Below are 13,717 nucleotides of genomic sequence, written 5' to 3' on the forward strand. Positions count from 1 at the left end.
ACCGTCAGGTGGTAAGGTTCCTGAAGATACTTGAATCTCTGGATCAGTTATCGCTGTTCTCAAACCATATACGCCCTTGGGAAAAGTTCCTCGAAACGTGGACCAATATGATTACTCATGCCCTTCATAATCCATTAGTATGTGCAAGACGGCGATATTCCCGCAAACTTGGCCAATTTCTCAAAGCAACCGTTCAATAGATCACTGTGATTCCATACAATAGAAATTTTCATGAGCTTGAATAATATCATGAATCACCAACGATTGCCTAATCTATTTATAAGGGTAACGTAGAATGGCCAATGACGTATGTGACGCGCATGCATCGAGTTTCAATTTTTAACATTCAAACCCAGATATTCTCGGCGCTAAAAAGAGCGGCGTCCATGAGCAACCTGCTCCTGAAAGTTTTTTTTTTCCTCTCTTTCTCTCTCTCACTTACCAACTATGTCAATCGATAGCACCCCCGCCTCCAACGTATACAGTGTCCAAGGCGCTCAGGCTAAATTCAAAGAAGGTTTAGCGCGCTTAGATAAGGAGTTGGGTCAGTTCAAGTATGCAAACGAAGTGGAACGATGCACCGGTGTGCCCAAGAGTTACTTTGTTCTTGGCGCGGGAGGACTTGTCTTTTTGATGATTTTCTTCAACTTTGCCGGTCAGTTAATCACAAACGCTATCTCTTGGGTTTATCCTGGTACGTATTGATGGATGATGATGATGATGGTTTTCTATAGTGGTTGGTATTTAATTTTCTGTTTTCCTTTTTTGTTTTTCTTGGGTTGACTTTTGCTCAGCCTACGCGTCGTTTAAAGCCATCGAAAGCCCAGGCACTGCCGATGACAAGCAATGGTTGACTTACTGGACCGTGGTTGGATTCGTTCAAATCCTTGAATACTTCTCTGATATCCTTCTGTACTGGTTCCCCTTTTACTACCTCTTCAAGACCCTTTTCGTGCTTTGGCTTACGCTTCCTCAGTTCAGAGTAAGGTTTTCTTGTACGTTACACCTATCAACTGCTAATTCGTCAAATTTTTAGGGTGCCGAAGTGTTGTACGGCCGTTTCTTGCGACCTTTCTTGGTCAACGCACAGTCTGACATTGACCGTCAAGCCAGCAAAATTGGACAAAAAGTTGGCGAGGTTGCTGCCAGCTTTGGTCCTCAAGGATCCGCCAATAAGACCGATTAAGTTTATTGTATCCATTTGAACGTGAAATAAATCTGGGACAAAATGTTATCAAAATTCAGTGGCAGAAACAAAAGGGAGAGTGAAAAATTTAGAAACGACGGAGTCATGTTCCGTCCTTTTTTTTTGCACGTGAAAAGAAAAAAAAAAAAAAAGAAATGCCAAGCTGTCTAGGCACACACGTTGTTCCCTTTAAAAAGGACAACTATGGAACGGAAAACATGCTTGTTTACTACTCTTTTGGCACATATGAAAATGAAAAATATCTTCTTTTTCTCTACGCAATGTAAAAAGGTTGCAAACACAAACTGAGATAGGAGAATTAAAATGCTGCACACGCGTTTGCTGTAGGTTCACCAAGGATTTCTTTTTTGTGCAAGGCGAACAAAAGGGACACCACCAACCTTAAAAACAAAGAATTTATAATTCATATATTGGCTTTATTATTTTTTGCTGTTTCTGCCGTATTATAGTTTTCCAAAATGATACGATGAGGCTGATGCCGATGTTTGGGCAGATAAGATGACAGGTCTTTTGGACAGCCGTGATGAGTCTTGCTCACACGCCTCACACGCCTGTAAAATTACAATGTCCCAAATGCAAAACTCATTTTATATGTATATTCTGTTGCTTGCGTAACTGAGAGGATAGGAGATCGTTCATAGCAAGTTTGACGACGCGCCTTGTTGTCAAGACAATATGAAAAAAAAAAATATTCGAGAATGCACGCTATGAGTGGGTACGGAAAGCGGACATTTGACAGCTTGTGGCCCCAAGGAGGCATGATTTTTTTTTTTTTTTTTTTTTTTCGCCGCGTAATGTTTCATGCTTATTTGAACTCGGAATCCGAGAATTGCGGTTCTTTCGTTCTATGGGAGCAATACAGGGACGCACACCGATGAATGGTTACAGAAATGACGCGGCATTGAGCTCGTATTGCTATATGTTGTCGAGTCAAAGAATGTGTGATTGCTCAAGAGAAGTAGAGAATCTTTCTGGAAATTGATAGCACTGTTGCTATGAATTTTCGCCACCATTGTGTGAAAATTTCAGGCAACCAAAAATTCCAGAAAAAAAAATCCCAAAACGAACAAGGAAAAAGACCGAGCCAAAGCTTTCCTTTCCCCAGTTGATGTGCATTTCGTCTCATGGCTAGTGAAAGCGAGGAGGACGATTATGGCCCCGTCATGGCAACTTGGGGCTCACAGACCACTGACTCCGTCACTGCTTGGAAGGCTCTCGTTGATCCGGAAGTCAAGCTAGGTCCCGCAGGGGTAGGCAGCGGTAATCTTCATCGACGCGGTCCTAATTACAAGCCGCTCACAGAGGAAGCCATTCTGTCCCAGCGCATGAAGCAGAATGCACCCAAACCCAAGGCAAACAATGCCAAGAAACATAAAGATCAGATCAATCCTCCCCCCAAATCCCCGAAATCGTCCACTAAGCCAACGATACGAAAACCTTTTCCAAAGACCAACCGCAATTGGGCTCCGGAGAACAATAAGCCAACGATACGAAAACCTTTTCCAAAGACCAACCGCAATTGGGCTCCGGAAAACAATAAGCCAACCATACCAAAGCCTTTTCCAAGAACTAGCCGTAAATATGCTGCGGAAAACAATACGGGCGATACCAGAAGAAAGGGCGCCAACACCTCCGCGCTCAGCAACAAAAGGTAAAAAAAAAACGAGCATTCTCGCACAAACTCGAGTCATCCTTCCGCGGCTACTAATGAAGCTTCAAAAGCAATGCGTATAACCAAAGATCTTCAGCCAACGAATCGTCAGCATGGACCAATCAACCCTTGACAACGCAACCCTTTTGGGAAGCCAAAAACGAAACTACTTCGATCCCTGGGTCTTTCCAATCACCACCACCACCACCACCACCACCACCACCGCCTGTCCAACGCGAAACGTTTGCAGTAAGTGTTCCATCTGATAAGCACAATTTTTCATTATTTATTCATGCATGGCTATGTCCGGATCATACAGCGACAACCCAAAAAACCGTCATTGCCACCATTACCCTCAATAAATGAGGTGCCGTCGTCTCCGTCGAAAGAAAAGCAATCATCCGAGACCAATTGGTCGTCAAAAGAAATACCAGATAATAATGCGAATCGAACGGTGGACGACGACTTGACGGCTCGATGGGACAATACATTCAACAGCATGGATTTATGGACAAATACGTCCAATACAGCTGCTATACCTGAATCCTATGAGAAAAAGGACGCTCCTCCAGTCCGCACCCGTAGCCGTTTCTCGTTGACGCAAAAACCGAAATACTCTGAGTATGTCAAACCCTCTGAAAGCTTGCCCATTAACTACCAACCCGAAGAATTACGGAAAGCCAAGAAGCTTGCTGTAGCACCTCCGCCAGCCTCAGAAAACGTCGTCGTCGTTACTATCAATATCCAACTTCAAGCAAACACGAGCATTGCGTTGGATGTACGATTATACGACGATCCGAAACAGCTCGCTCTACAGTTTAGCAGCGAACATAATATCAAATCTCCCAATGTCGTCAACGCTCTCTATAATCTGATAAAACAACAAAAAGATCAAGCAACGACCCAACCGCGCCGACGATACTACCGGTAGTATCAACATATCATCATTATATCCTTGTCAAATAGTCATTGCATCAATTTCATTTCTCGCCATAAAATAAAAACAGTCCGTCTCCCTTCATCCAGATCCATCAAGACCCAGTTATCGATTCAAATGCCGGGCAGGCGAGACGGCAAGGCACGAAATATAAAGCACAAAAATTTCGTAAGGGAGACTTTTTAGAGTGGTGTTTGATGAATGAATTCTAGTTGTTTTATATATAGCTATGAAAGAAAAAAAAGGGAGCAGTAAATGAAAAAACATAACAAGGCATGAAAGAATGGAAAGAAAATTGATAGATTTAACATTGTTTAACAAATGACAAGGATAGGATTTATCGCCAATCACGGGTGCCCATGGAGGTCTTGCTGCTAAACAGATGTTTGGGCATCTTGGTTTGGATTTGACGATCGGCTTCACCACGCTTACCAAACTTGGCAGCTTGCTTCTGAACGTATTTCTTTTGCTTATCAGCTTCCATTTTCTGTTTGACGTTTCGGAAACCGAGATTGCTCATCTCTGCAGATACCGCTTCTTCGCGTGTTGCCACATCAGCATCACGAACCGCTTCATCAGGAATAGCTTCGGCACGAGTACGCTTGCGATTAGCATTACGTCCTCGTTCCATAGCTGCTTCCGCATCAAGACCCATCTTGCTCAAATGTTCGCCCATATCATCCACAGTGGCACGCTAAAGAGACAAAAAAAAAACAATTCATTAGCTATGATGTCCCGTCCTGCATCGTAAAAACGAAAAAACAATATAATTTACCTTGGCAGCCACCTTCTTGGGTATAATGGGGTAATTCTTGCCGCGCGCAGCACGATGTTGCTTGATAATGATCTTCTTACGATCGCGAATAGCATCGGCAGTGCTTCGGAGAATCTCTTCATCGCTATCCATGGTAGCAGCATCCTCGTTATAGAAACCTTCTTGCTCAAGACGTTCTTCTTCACGTTCCAAGGCTTCGAGTTTCTCCTCAATGTCAGGATCAATAAAGTCAGCCACATTGCGACCATCCAAGAATTCGGGAATAGCATCGTATTTCCATTCATCATTCGCCAACAAGTATGGTTTCTTGAGATCGACGTTGAACACACCAGCACCACCATTCTCCATTTCGATATCCTTGGCCAATTTCGGTCGGTTGGGATCGCTGACATCGTATTTCATTCTGTCCTTAGCACCTTCAGGAATATTAGGTAAGCGCACCATATCATCTCTGGCTTTAGGTTGAGCCAAATGGATCTTGTTAATGATATCGTTGATCTTGTTGCCCTTCAACTTCATCTCCACACGAGCTGCCAAAAGTCGGTCACAAGAACTGTTTCGCACGGCCATCACACCTTCATCAGAATAGCAAGACATGGTAAGCACCGTGGCATTGTCTTGGTTAGCGATTTCTTCAATCCATGCTCTTTGTTCGGCGGGTAAATCTTCCGGCTTCACCTGATCGATTTTGTTGATGACCAAAACAATCGGCTTGTTGGCGAACAAGGGCTTGATGCTGTGGAACAATTTAACTTGGTCCTCGACACTGTAACCGCACTGTTCCGATAAATCCATAAAGTACATGATGCAAGCTCTCAAATGAGCCATGGCGGTGATGGACTGCATTTCGATGGTGTTACGGTCTTCCAAAGGATGATCAAGGATACCAGGGGTATCGATCACTTGCCATCGCATATACTTGTAATCCATGTGACCAACGAACAACGATTTGGTGGTGAAAGCATAGGGCTGTACGTCCACATCAGCACGGGTAATCTTGTTGATGAAACTGGATTTGCCGACATTAGGGTAACCGCAAATAAGCAATGTGCGAGTGTTGGGATCAATAGATGGGAGACGGGACAAATGCTGACGAACTTGTTCCAAATAAGCTAAACTGTCTTTTTGACGCTTCATGATCGTGGCCATTCTGTAAAAAAATTGCTCGTCTCAGTGAGATTATTTCTTTTTTCACCCTCTGCTCCCCTTTGTATTTACCTTCCAAGCGCAGCCTTCTTCAACTGCTTACAACGGTATAACGAATCACCGAATTTGAGAAGACGAACGTAATCCTTGGCAACTTGATCGATCAAATGACGAGCAGTGTTGATCTGACCCAAGGCAAGTTTGTAATGATCCTTATCGTAAAGGACGTTCATGAGATCAGCGTAGAAGGGATGAATATCCTGCAAAAAATAAACGTCAGATCAGATCACGAAATGGGGAACAACAAGGAAGCGCAGACAAAAACAAGCGATCTCCTACCTCGAGCTTGGGGAATTCTTCGAGAATGGCTTTGAACTTTTCTTCAAAGCTGTCTTGTGTGAATTTGACTTTGCGCATGTAAAACTGACGAATACGACCAATATTGTAGTTCTTGTGAATGACAGTAGGAGTCTTGCGTTGTGTCTTTGACAAGATAATGTCAATAAAGTCGGTGGCCGTAGGCACCGGCTCGATCTTCTTAAAGTTATAAAGCGACATGAAGGTATTTCTTGCACAGAAAAAACTTGAGGAGAAGATGATCCGCTTTTGAATAACCTTTTTTTTCTCTTTTTGCCGAGAAAAAAAAAAAAAAAAAAAGAAAAAAGCAAGAAAATAAGCCACAGTCACGATTTCTAGGTCGCCGAAAAAAAAAAAAAATTGTTCGCAGGAAAGGAGGAACTGTTGAAGGGAAATTTTTTTGCATTTGGAGCAGCGACAAAATTTTTTGTGGCTTGAGACCATCCGTGCCCCGTTGGGATGGCTATTTCTTACATTCTGTGCCAAAATGGTTTGCGACTTTAGGGAAATAGCTTAAATGATTATCATCGCCTTGTGGACTGTCGCTCGCTTCTCCTTTTGGTCGAGCTGTTTCCCAGTAATAAAAACCTAACGTTTATGTGCGACGAACGTCTTATCTTCTTCAATAAGAAAAATAATGGTCTGTATGATGAGATAAACATTCTTTAACTTATGATTCCTTGTATAGAGAATACAGTATCAATAAAGCAGAAGGAAAAATTCTATCGGCTACCGGCTATGCTGATTGGTTCTTTTGTGTATACGAACCATGATTTTACCAACTGCCTCCGAAAACACACACGCCCCTTCATCATTGTTTTTAACATCACCTGGTTTATAGTTTTGCCTCCTCCTTAGATGATTAGCCCGTAGCAAGGGCCGATATAAAAATTCGGCACAACAGGCTGCCACATTGAATGCTGGATTTCACAAATATTTTAAGGCCACCTATGGAGAACAAAACACAGACCAGAAGCAGACATGTGTTAGTATGCCGAGGCACGATTTCATCGTCAGATATAAAACTGCCGTATCCAACGCCGCATGAAGAACCGTTTCATGCCAGCTTTCTCGTATATGAGTGTGTTTAAGAGAGTATCATTACACATTATTGATCACGCATCTATTTTGCGGGTATTATGACGAATAGGGTTATGGCTAATAGAAAAATAGTATAAGTAGGTCCTTTACTACATACGATATGATCCAACAACATTTCGATTTTACCATGAAAGTCTTTACACCAGTCATCTTTGTAGTCTTTGCTGCTTCCGCCGTGATGGCCGGACCTATTGCCAAAGAAGGCAACGAGAAAGTTTCCAACAACCTCGAATGCAGTATTGATAACTTATCGAACTGCAAGACCACTGCCGAAATTGGTAACAGATAGCATTATGATATGGTACTTCAGGACAAGTTGCTGACTCAAATAATTTTAGCGAACGTTATGGGCATTTCAGAAGCTGAAGTGCGTCAAAAACAAGGGAGCTGCAACATTGGCCTCTGCATTCCGTTATTGTGTCAAGAAAACTGTGACTAATGTCAGTTTTGGACCATGAAAAGTTCCGACAACAGATGGAAAAATCACTCAATGGCCCCATTATTTTCCTCGTTTCCCTGTTTGGATTGTTAATTCTGTAATAAAATAAGAGCAATGCTCTTTTATGTTATTTTCATGCAACTTGATGGTAGTGTTTGTGAACTCAACTTTGACCTAAGACTTATACTACATCTAAGCAATTGTAAGATGATCCCAGCTTTTATTGCACTCTGACAAATATCAGCTGCTCTGTCGTTGACATTTCTAATTTGGCCCACTCCGCAAAGAATATACATTGTAAATACAAATCAAAAGAGCAGCAATGCGAAGAAAAATATCAATTGGTTCTTTGATAGGAATCACAAATGGTCTGTCCCTGCATTCGCTACGGCAGAAGATGCACACGGGCGAGATTCTTGAAGGACAGACCCCAGCAAGCGAAATAAGCCCTAAAGCAACCATAAAAGATGTTTACCTATGGCTTAATTTTATGTGATGAGTGCGCCATGTCGAAAAGCCTTCTTTTCAAAAACTTGCTTTTTGTGATACATAGCGGTTTCAATAGTATGGAAAGCAAGTTATCAAGAATTGATAGGTAAATGAAGCTTTGTCCTGTATTCTTCTTGAATAGTTTGCTTTATCAGTTGACAAACACGGTAGTGCTCGTTTTCACAGAATTGGCCATCAGTTATAGTTTGACCTATCGCACTCAATTTCCGTGCCTGAGCAACAAGTGGGCCGCAAATTTACATACATTTGCTGACTGTAGTTTCAGACTCGGAGAATTATGGCAGTTCAAAGAGCCTAAACTTGGGTAATTGATAGCTGGCAGTGATCAACTGGACCGGGCCAGCATCTGCTGTGAACAAAGTAAGAGTTATGGTCAGTTCTATTATCCAGTTCAATAGTTTGTCCGCAAATTCCCACCTCAAAATTGACAACTTGATAATTTAATTCTACTAAGATATGATTGTGGTTGATAATTGCAGTAACGGTAACGACCAAATTGTAGGTTTATTATCATGCTATTGAGGGATCATACTTGGTGCCCGATAACATCAGGAACTGTGTCTAGTTGCTTCAATATCGAACTCTGCTCCATGTTGTATCTACTAAGTGTGCTTCATCTATCAACCGATTTGTGCCTGCAGGATATGGCCAAACAAGTTTGATCTACTGCTGATAAGCAATCACAGACCGGAGTTATGCGACTCCGTTTGCCCGAAAAGGTGACTTTACTTTTGTGAATTTTGAGCGTCATGTAATAAAAAGGTGAAAATCGGTTTCATTGGCTCGTGTTCCCAAGAATGAAAGGGCTTGACCGACTTGTCAATTACGGTTTTGTTCTTCCCTTTTGCCTCTCTTTTTTTATCCTTTTTTATTTTTTCATTCCCAGGTCGTCTCACATACCATTGCAGATGAACATTGGATATCCTTGTTCACAGCATTAGTGTCTTTCATCTCATTGAATTTAGTGAATATTTGCACCCCACGAGAATCACACTCCTTACTCCAGCGGTAACTTTTTTTTTACCCCACTCCATTCCTTCGTTTCCTTTTTACTATAAAACTTGACTATGCAACCATCCATTCCCGATCCTGATTCTCCATCTGATTCGCTCGTGCCTTCATCTCTCCTCAATTGCTCCACTTGTAAACAGCCAATTGCCGGTGAACTCCTTCGCGCCCTGGATGGCGTTTATCATTGGGAATGTTTCATCTGCTTGGTACGTTCAGGGCATAAAATAACGGGCTCTTATCACCATTCCCAATTCCCCAACTTCTCCCGCACACAGAACCTGATGTCGTTTTTTTTCTCCCACTGCATCTGTAACTAACAGTTTTTCACTTAGGACTGTGGTGAACCCGTCGCTCGCAAATATTTTCCCATCGAGACCAGCGATGGAACCCAGAAACCGCTTTGTGAGCGGCACTATTTCAAACGATTAAACCTCGTGTGCGATCAATGTGGTGAAGCTTTGCGGGGATCCTACATTACAGCTGTCGGAAAAAACTTTCATTTGGCTCATTTCTGTTGCAGCATCTGTGGTGAAGTCTTTGGTCCAGATGATTCCTACTATGAGCACGGCGACAATGTTTACTGCCACTATCACTATTCTGTCAATTTCGCCATCAAGTGCGCAGGTTGCCAGACAGCCATCCTCAAACAATTTGTCGAAATCAATAGAAACAACACTGACGAACATTGGCATCCGGAATGCTACATGATTCACAAAGTACGCAAACCTTTTCCATTTTCCTTTTTTTTTTTCTGAGGGTTGACGAGTTGGGGGAGGGGGAGAGGTTTGTCCCGGTCATGCCATTGCTATTGTTACGTTGTATCTAATGCTCGGTTCTTTTTACTTGCAATTTAGTTTTGGAACGTCAAATTGGCTCAACCTTTCAGCATCAAGAGTGCATCAAAGGAAGAAGGTGACGTTCGTACAGGTAAATGCAAGATACAAGGGAAATCCAGGGGATCCAAAAAAAATGGTGCAAAAATGGCTGAGATTGCTAAATTGAACAAAAAAATTAAATAAATTAGATGTCAGCCTACTGACAGCCGACGAACTCAGAGAAGCCCAAACTGCCATGGAGGACAAAGTGTACCGGATCTGGACGGTGCTAACTGCCTTTGAAGGTGACTATCACACCGTGACGCTTTTTTTTCTTGCATTTGCAGAGCCCTGGATCACTGATGGGTAATCTTGATCTTTTGCTTCAGAATCGGCGGCGGCTTGCATTTCGGACATGTTGGTTCATGTGTCCGAGGGAAGTTACGTGGAAAGCGTACGCATGGCTGATTACTTTATTGCGCACGTGGACGTTCTTTTCACCGCCATCGATGAATTGGCTGTGCACTATTACACAGCCTCAAAAGAACAACTCAGCTATGAACGTGAAGCCAAGATGATCTGCACCAACGTTATAAACTTTTTCTCCCTTCTTTCTCATACCCAAGAAAGCGGTCTACGCGGCATCGGTATCACCCAGGAACTATTGACTCTCGTCAGCGGACTGGCGCAGTATCTCAAGGCGCTCATACGTATTGGTCTCACAGGTGCACTGCGACTGGTAAGAAACGAATGATGGGGCTGCAGCAGCAGGTTATAACACACAAACGGTGTCCTATTTAGGAGAAAAAGTATGATATCAAGTCCACTGCCATCAGTCATTTTTTGACCCAACTAATGCAGCTTGCGAATAAGCGCCATTCGTATGCCCTGGGAGAAGCAGCAGCGACGTCCGATTTATGTCAGTCCTGTCGAATGACTTGCGAAGACCAATGTTACCGCTTGAAGCAGTACCGATGGCATGATCAGTGCTTTGCATGCTCCAAGTGTTGTATTCCACTTCGCGATCAGTATCAGGAAGCCTTTGTCAATCCCGATGAATTCACGCTACTTTGCAGCAGCTGTGGCAAAGGCATTGACGGTTTATGGCAAGGTTTTGAACGTATGACCAAGCTGCAACAGTTCTCCTTTTTGCTCAGTGTCTCGCTGCGAAGGCTTTACAGTCTTCTCAACGTTCCCGGTATGACTATTATCTTTCTCTTTTCTCTACAGAGGTGCTCATGCTTTTTTTTCCCTCTTTAGATCCGTTGATGGCGTACTATGGCCAGATTAATGGTCAAGCTCCCAACTTCCCGCAGGACGATCAGGTATCTTCCGACGACGTTCATCAGCGATCGACCAATCCATCGGGATCCGTTGATGAGCCGAACGAATCCATCAATTTGCAAGATATCAAGCGGGTGAAATCGACGCATATGAACCGTAGCATGACCAATTCTCACCGTGTGGCTAAGCGATCAACGCTGATGGAAACCCCTAGTCCCACCACGGCCTACGTTAGTCAAGCAGGTGATGCTAGCAGTGAACGGCCTGCCAGTTCTATCCTAGACGGAGACAAGGGCAGAAACCTCACCCAGGCTTCCTCAATGTATGAAACTGCCGACAACGGATCATCGAATAACGATATACCCTCCGTTGTATTGCCACCCAACGGACAGCAGCAGCAGCAGCAACGTCATCAATCCGTGCAGAGTTATACCAAATTGAAGCCAAAGGCCAAATGCTATTACCTTGCCGAATTGGGTGCTTTGGATCACTTTATGTTGAAACATATTGCCGTTCTCTATCTGGAAGAAATTCTCAAAGACCAATTTACATTGGAAGAGCTGGCCGACCTCATCGATGACCGCAAGAATTCCACGCTTTGGGGAAAATTCGTCACCAGTCTCCGAGCAGGCGGCAATAAAAAGATGCCTCGACCTAAAGGTAAAGCACAAGTAACTCATTTTCTTTGACGATTCTCATAACTGATCTGGTGGTTTTTCTGAGCAGAAGGAACTTTTGGGGTTCCTCTTGATCTGCTGGTTGAGAAAAATGGCGTCGATTCCACTCTAGGCGCTGGTCCAACGCGCATTCGCATCCCAGCTTTCATTGATGACAGCATCATGGCCATGAAGCAAATGGGTAAGCATCCATGGGAGTCAGGAGATAATGGGGGTTCTTGAGCCGGTGAAATCTAATGTTGGCGAGTTAGACATGTCCATTGAAGGGATTTTCCGCAAGAATGGCAATATTCGTCGTTTGAAGGAATTGACCGAGTTGATCGATCGAAATCCTAGTGATGTCGATCTGATGAACGAAACGCCTGTACAAGTAGCAGCATTGACCAAGAAATTCTTGCGTGAATTGCCTGATCCATTGCTGACCTTCAAATTGCATAAGCTGTTCATTGTGGCACAGAGTAAGTGACAGAACATTGAACTAGGCTTGGTATATGCAAAGCTGACCTTTTTTTTTTTTTTAAAAAAAAAAAAAAAAAAAAAAAAAAAACTCGATAAAGAACTTGATTCTGAAGCCGAACGAAAGCGTGTGATGCATTTGGCTTGTTGCTTGTTACCGAAACCGAATCGTGATACCATGGAAGTGTTATTCCTCTTTATTCAATGGGTAGCAACCTTTGCGCACATGGGTGAAGACATTGGCAGTAAAATGGACATCACGAATTTGGCGACCGTTTTAGCTCCCAATATTCTGTACTCGAAAAGCAAAGATATTGCCAAGGACGAATCGTTCTGCAGTATTGAAGCAGTTAAAATGCTGTTGCAATATCAAGAAGAATTCTCCACAGTAAGTCCTTTTTTTTGTTATCATTTCACTTGCTTGCTTGCATGAAGAATACTCAATGTGATTAATACGACTTTTTTTTTTTTTTTTCATCCAGGTACCTGAAGATTTTGTCCCATTACTGCAAAATCTGACCTATGCGGAAGATGATATGGATTTGAATGTGCGACATATTTTGAAACGGTGTGAAATGGTCATGAAGATGAAGCGATCGCACTCTACTCAAGGCAATCTTCCACCTGCTTTACCAAGACAACATTCATCGCCCGCCGCGGTACAAACGGAATCGGTCAACGGCGATCAGGATCTCCATTACAGTTATCAGCTTTCCTCCTCTCCCGAATACATCTCCGCTCCCCCACCTGCAGTATTAACCTCTGTTCCTTCGTTACCGACATTACGATCGCAAACCTCACCGCAACTGAATAAGGTCCACATGACAGGTGCCTCCGTATCCATGATCAAGGAGGGTTCAAGTTGACGGAAACAAGACGGTCGATTTTGAAAAATCATTTTCCCTTTTTTATTTTTATTTTTCGTTCTTCTTTACCCTTTGATTTATTGACTTGTTTAAGCAAGGTTACTGGAAAAATTCTATTCATGTTTTAGATAGCAGGATTGATCACTTAACATGTTGATGTATGCGCATATTATAGGAAACTAATGCTGAAAAAGATTTTCAAGAAGCAAGCTTGTTGAAGTCCAAATCACTTGAACGTGCGTGAGCCTTCCCAATGTCACTGAACTGTATGTAAATCGTAACAATGAGAACACATACTCCAGCAAAAATGAATTGGACCAAAGATTCTGAAGCCTAAAAGCACCAGTAGTTCCAACTAGTTGCAATTTCCATTGCAATTGCTTTATGAGATCCTTTTCTTAAAGACAATGCAAGTCGAATCGCGTTAATCATTCTCGTCGAGACTTGGGAGCTGCGATTATGCGATGGGAAGTTTTGAATACAAC

At 42.9% G+C, this 13,717-nt stretch overlaps 6 protein-coding genes across 6 annotated transcripts; 5 read left to right on the forward strand and 1 right to left on the reverse strand.

Annotated features, from left to right (window-relative positions):
* The first annotated feature begins 410 nt into the window (after window positions 1–410).
* BYT42DRAFT_564222 (TB2/DP1, HVA22 family-domain-containing protein) lies at window positions 411–1,244 on the forward strand. The gene is made up of 3 exons (XM_051567699.1): window positions 411–694; window positions 795–982; window positions 1,037–1,244. Exons 1-3 carry the CDS (start codon window positions 448–450, stop codon window positions 1,184–1,186), a joined length of 585 nt encoding a protein of 194 aa, XP_051425647.1. The 5' UTR covers window positions 411–447; the 3' UTR covers window positions 1,187–1,244.
* Window positions 1,245–1,972: 728 nt separating this feature from the next.
* BYT42DRAFT_281357 (uncharacterized protein) lies at window positions 1,973–3,845 on the forward strand. Its single transcript, XM_051562839.1, has 3 exons — window positions 1,973–2,858; window positions 2,930–3,107; window positions 3,178–3,845. Exons 1-3 carry the CDS (start codon window positions 2,332–2,334, stop codon window positions 3,787–3,789), a joined length of 1,317 nt encoding a protein of 438 aa, XP_051425648.1. The 5' UTR covers window positions 1,973–2,331; the 3' UTR covers window positions 3,790–3,845.
* Window positions 3,846–4,132: 287 nt separating this feature from the next.
* Window positions 4,133–6,274, reverse strand: BYT42DRAFT_493901 (GTP binding protein 4; the record flags this gene model as incomplete). Its single annotated transcript, XM_051564257.1, has 4 exons — window positions 4,133–4,489; window positions 4,571–5,720; window positions 5,789–5,976; window positions 6,056–6,274. The coding sequence occupies 4 exons, from the start codon at window positions 6,272–6,274 to the stop codon at window positions 4,133–4,135; spliced, it is 1,914 nt and encodes a 637-aa protein (XP_051425649.1).
* Window positions 6,275–6,722: 448 nt separating this feature from the next.
* Window positions 6,723–7,403, forward strand: BYT42DRAFT_564228 (uncharacterized protein). The gene has a single exon (XM_051567700.1). It carries the CDS (start codon window positions 6,746–6,748, stop codon window positions 6,929–6,931), a length of 186 nt encoding a protein of 61 aa, XP_051425650.1. The 5' UTR covers window positions 6,723–6,745; the 3' UTR covers window positions 6,932–7,403.
* BYT42DRAFT_612622 (uncharacterized protein) lies at window positions 7,302–7,613 on the forward strand (the record flags this gene model as incomplete). Its single annotated transcript, XM_051571652.1, has 2 exons — window positions 7,302–7,452; window positions 7,513–7,613. The coding sequence occupies 2 exons, from the start codon at window positions 7,302–7,304 to the stop codon at window positions 7,611–7,613; spliced, it is 252 nt and encodes an 83-aa protein (XP_051425651.1).
* Window positions 7,614–9,645: 2,032 nt separating this feature from the next.
* BYT42DRAFT_281393 (uncharacterized protein) lies at window positions 9,646–13,471 on the forward strand. The gene is made up of 10 exons (XM_051562840.1): window positions 9,646–9,850; window positions 9,989–10,061; window positions 10,159–10,254; window positions 10,339–10,688; window positions 10,760–11,147; window positions 11,210–11,893; window positions 11,960–12,091; window positions 12,162–12,368; window positions 12,468–12,754; window positions 12,849–13,471. Exons 1-10 carry the CDS (start codon window positions 9,839–9,841, stop codon window positions 13,230–13,232), a joined length of 2,613 nt encoding a protein of 870 aa, XP_051425652.1. The 5' UTR covers window positions 9,646–9,838; the 3' UTR covers window positions 13,233–13,471.
* Window positions 13,472–13,717: the final 246 nt, after the last annotated feature.

This window comes from Radiomyces spectabilis, assembly GCF_025331425.1.
Source record: "Radiomyces spectabilis strain NRRL 2753 chromosome Unknown BYT42scaffold_4, whole genome shotgun sequence".
Lineage (NCBI taxonomy): Eukaryota > Fungi > Mucoromycota > Mucoromycetes > Mucorales > Radiomycetaceae > Radiomyces > Radiomyces spectabilis.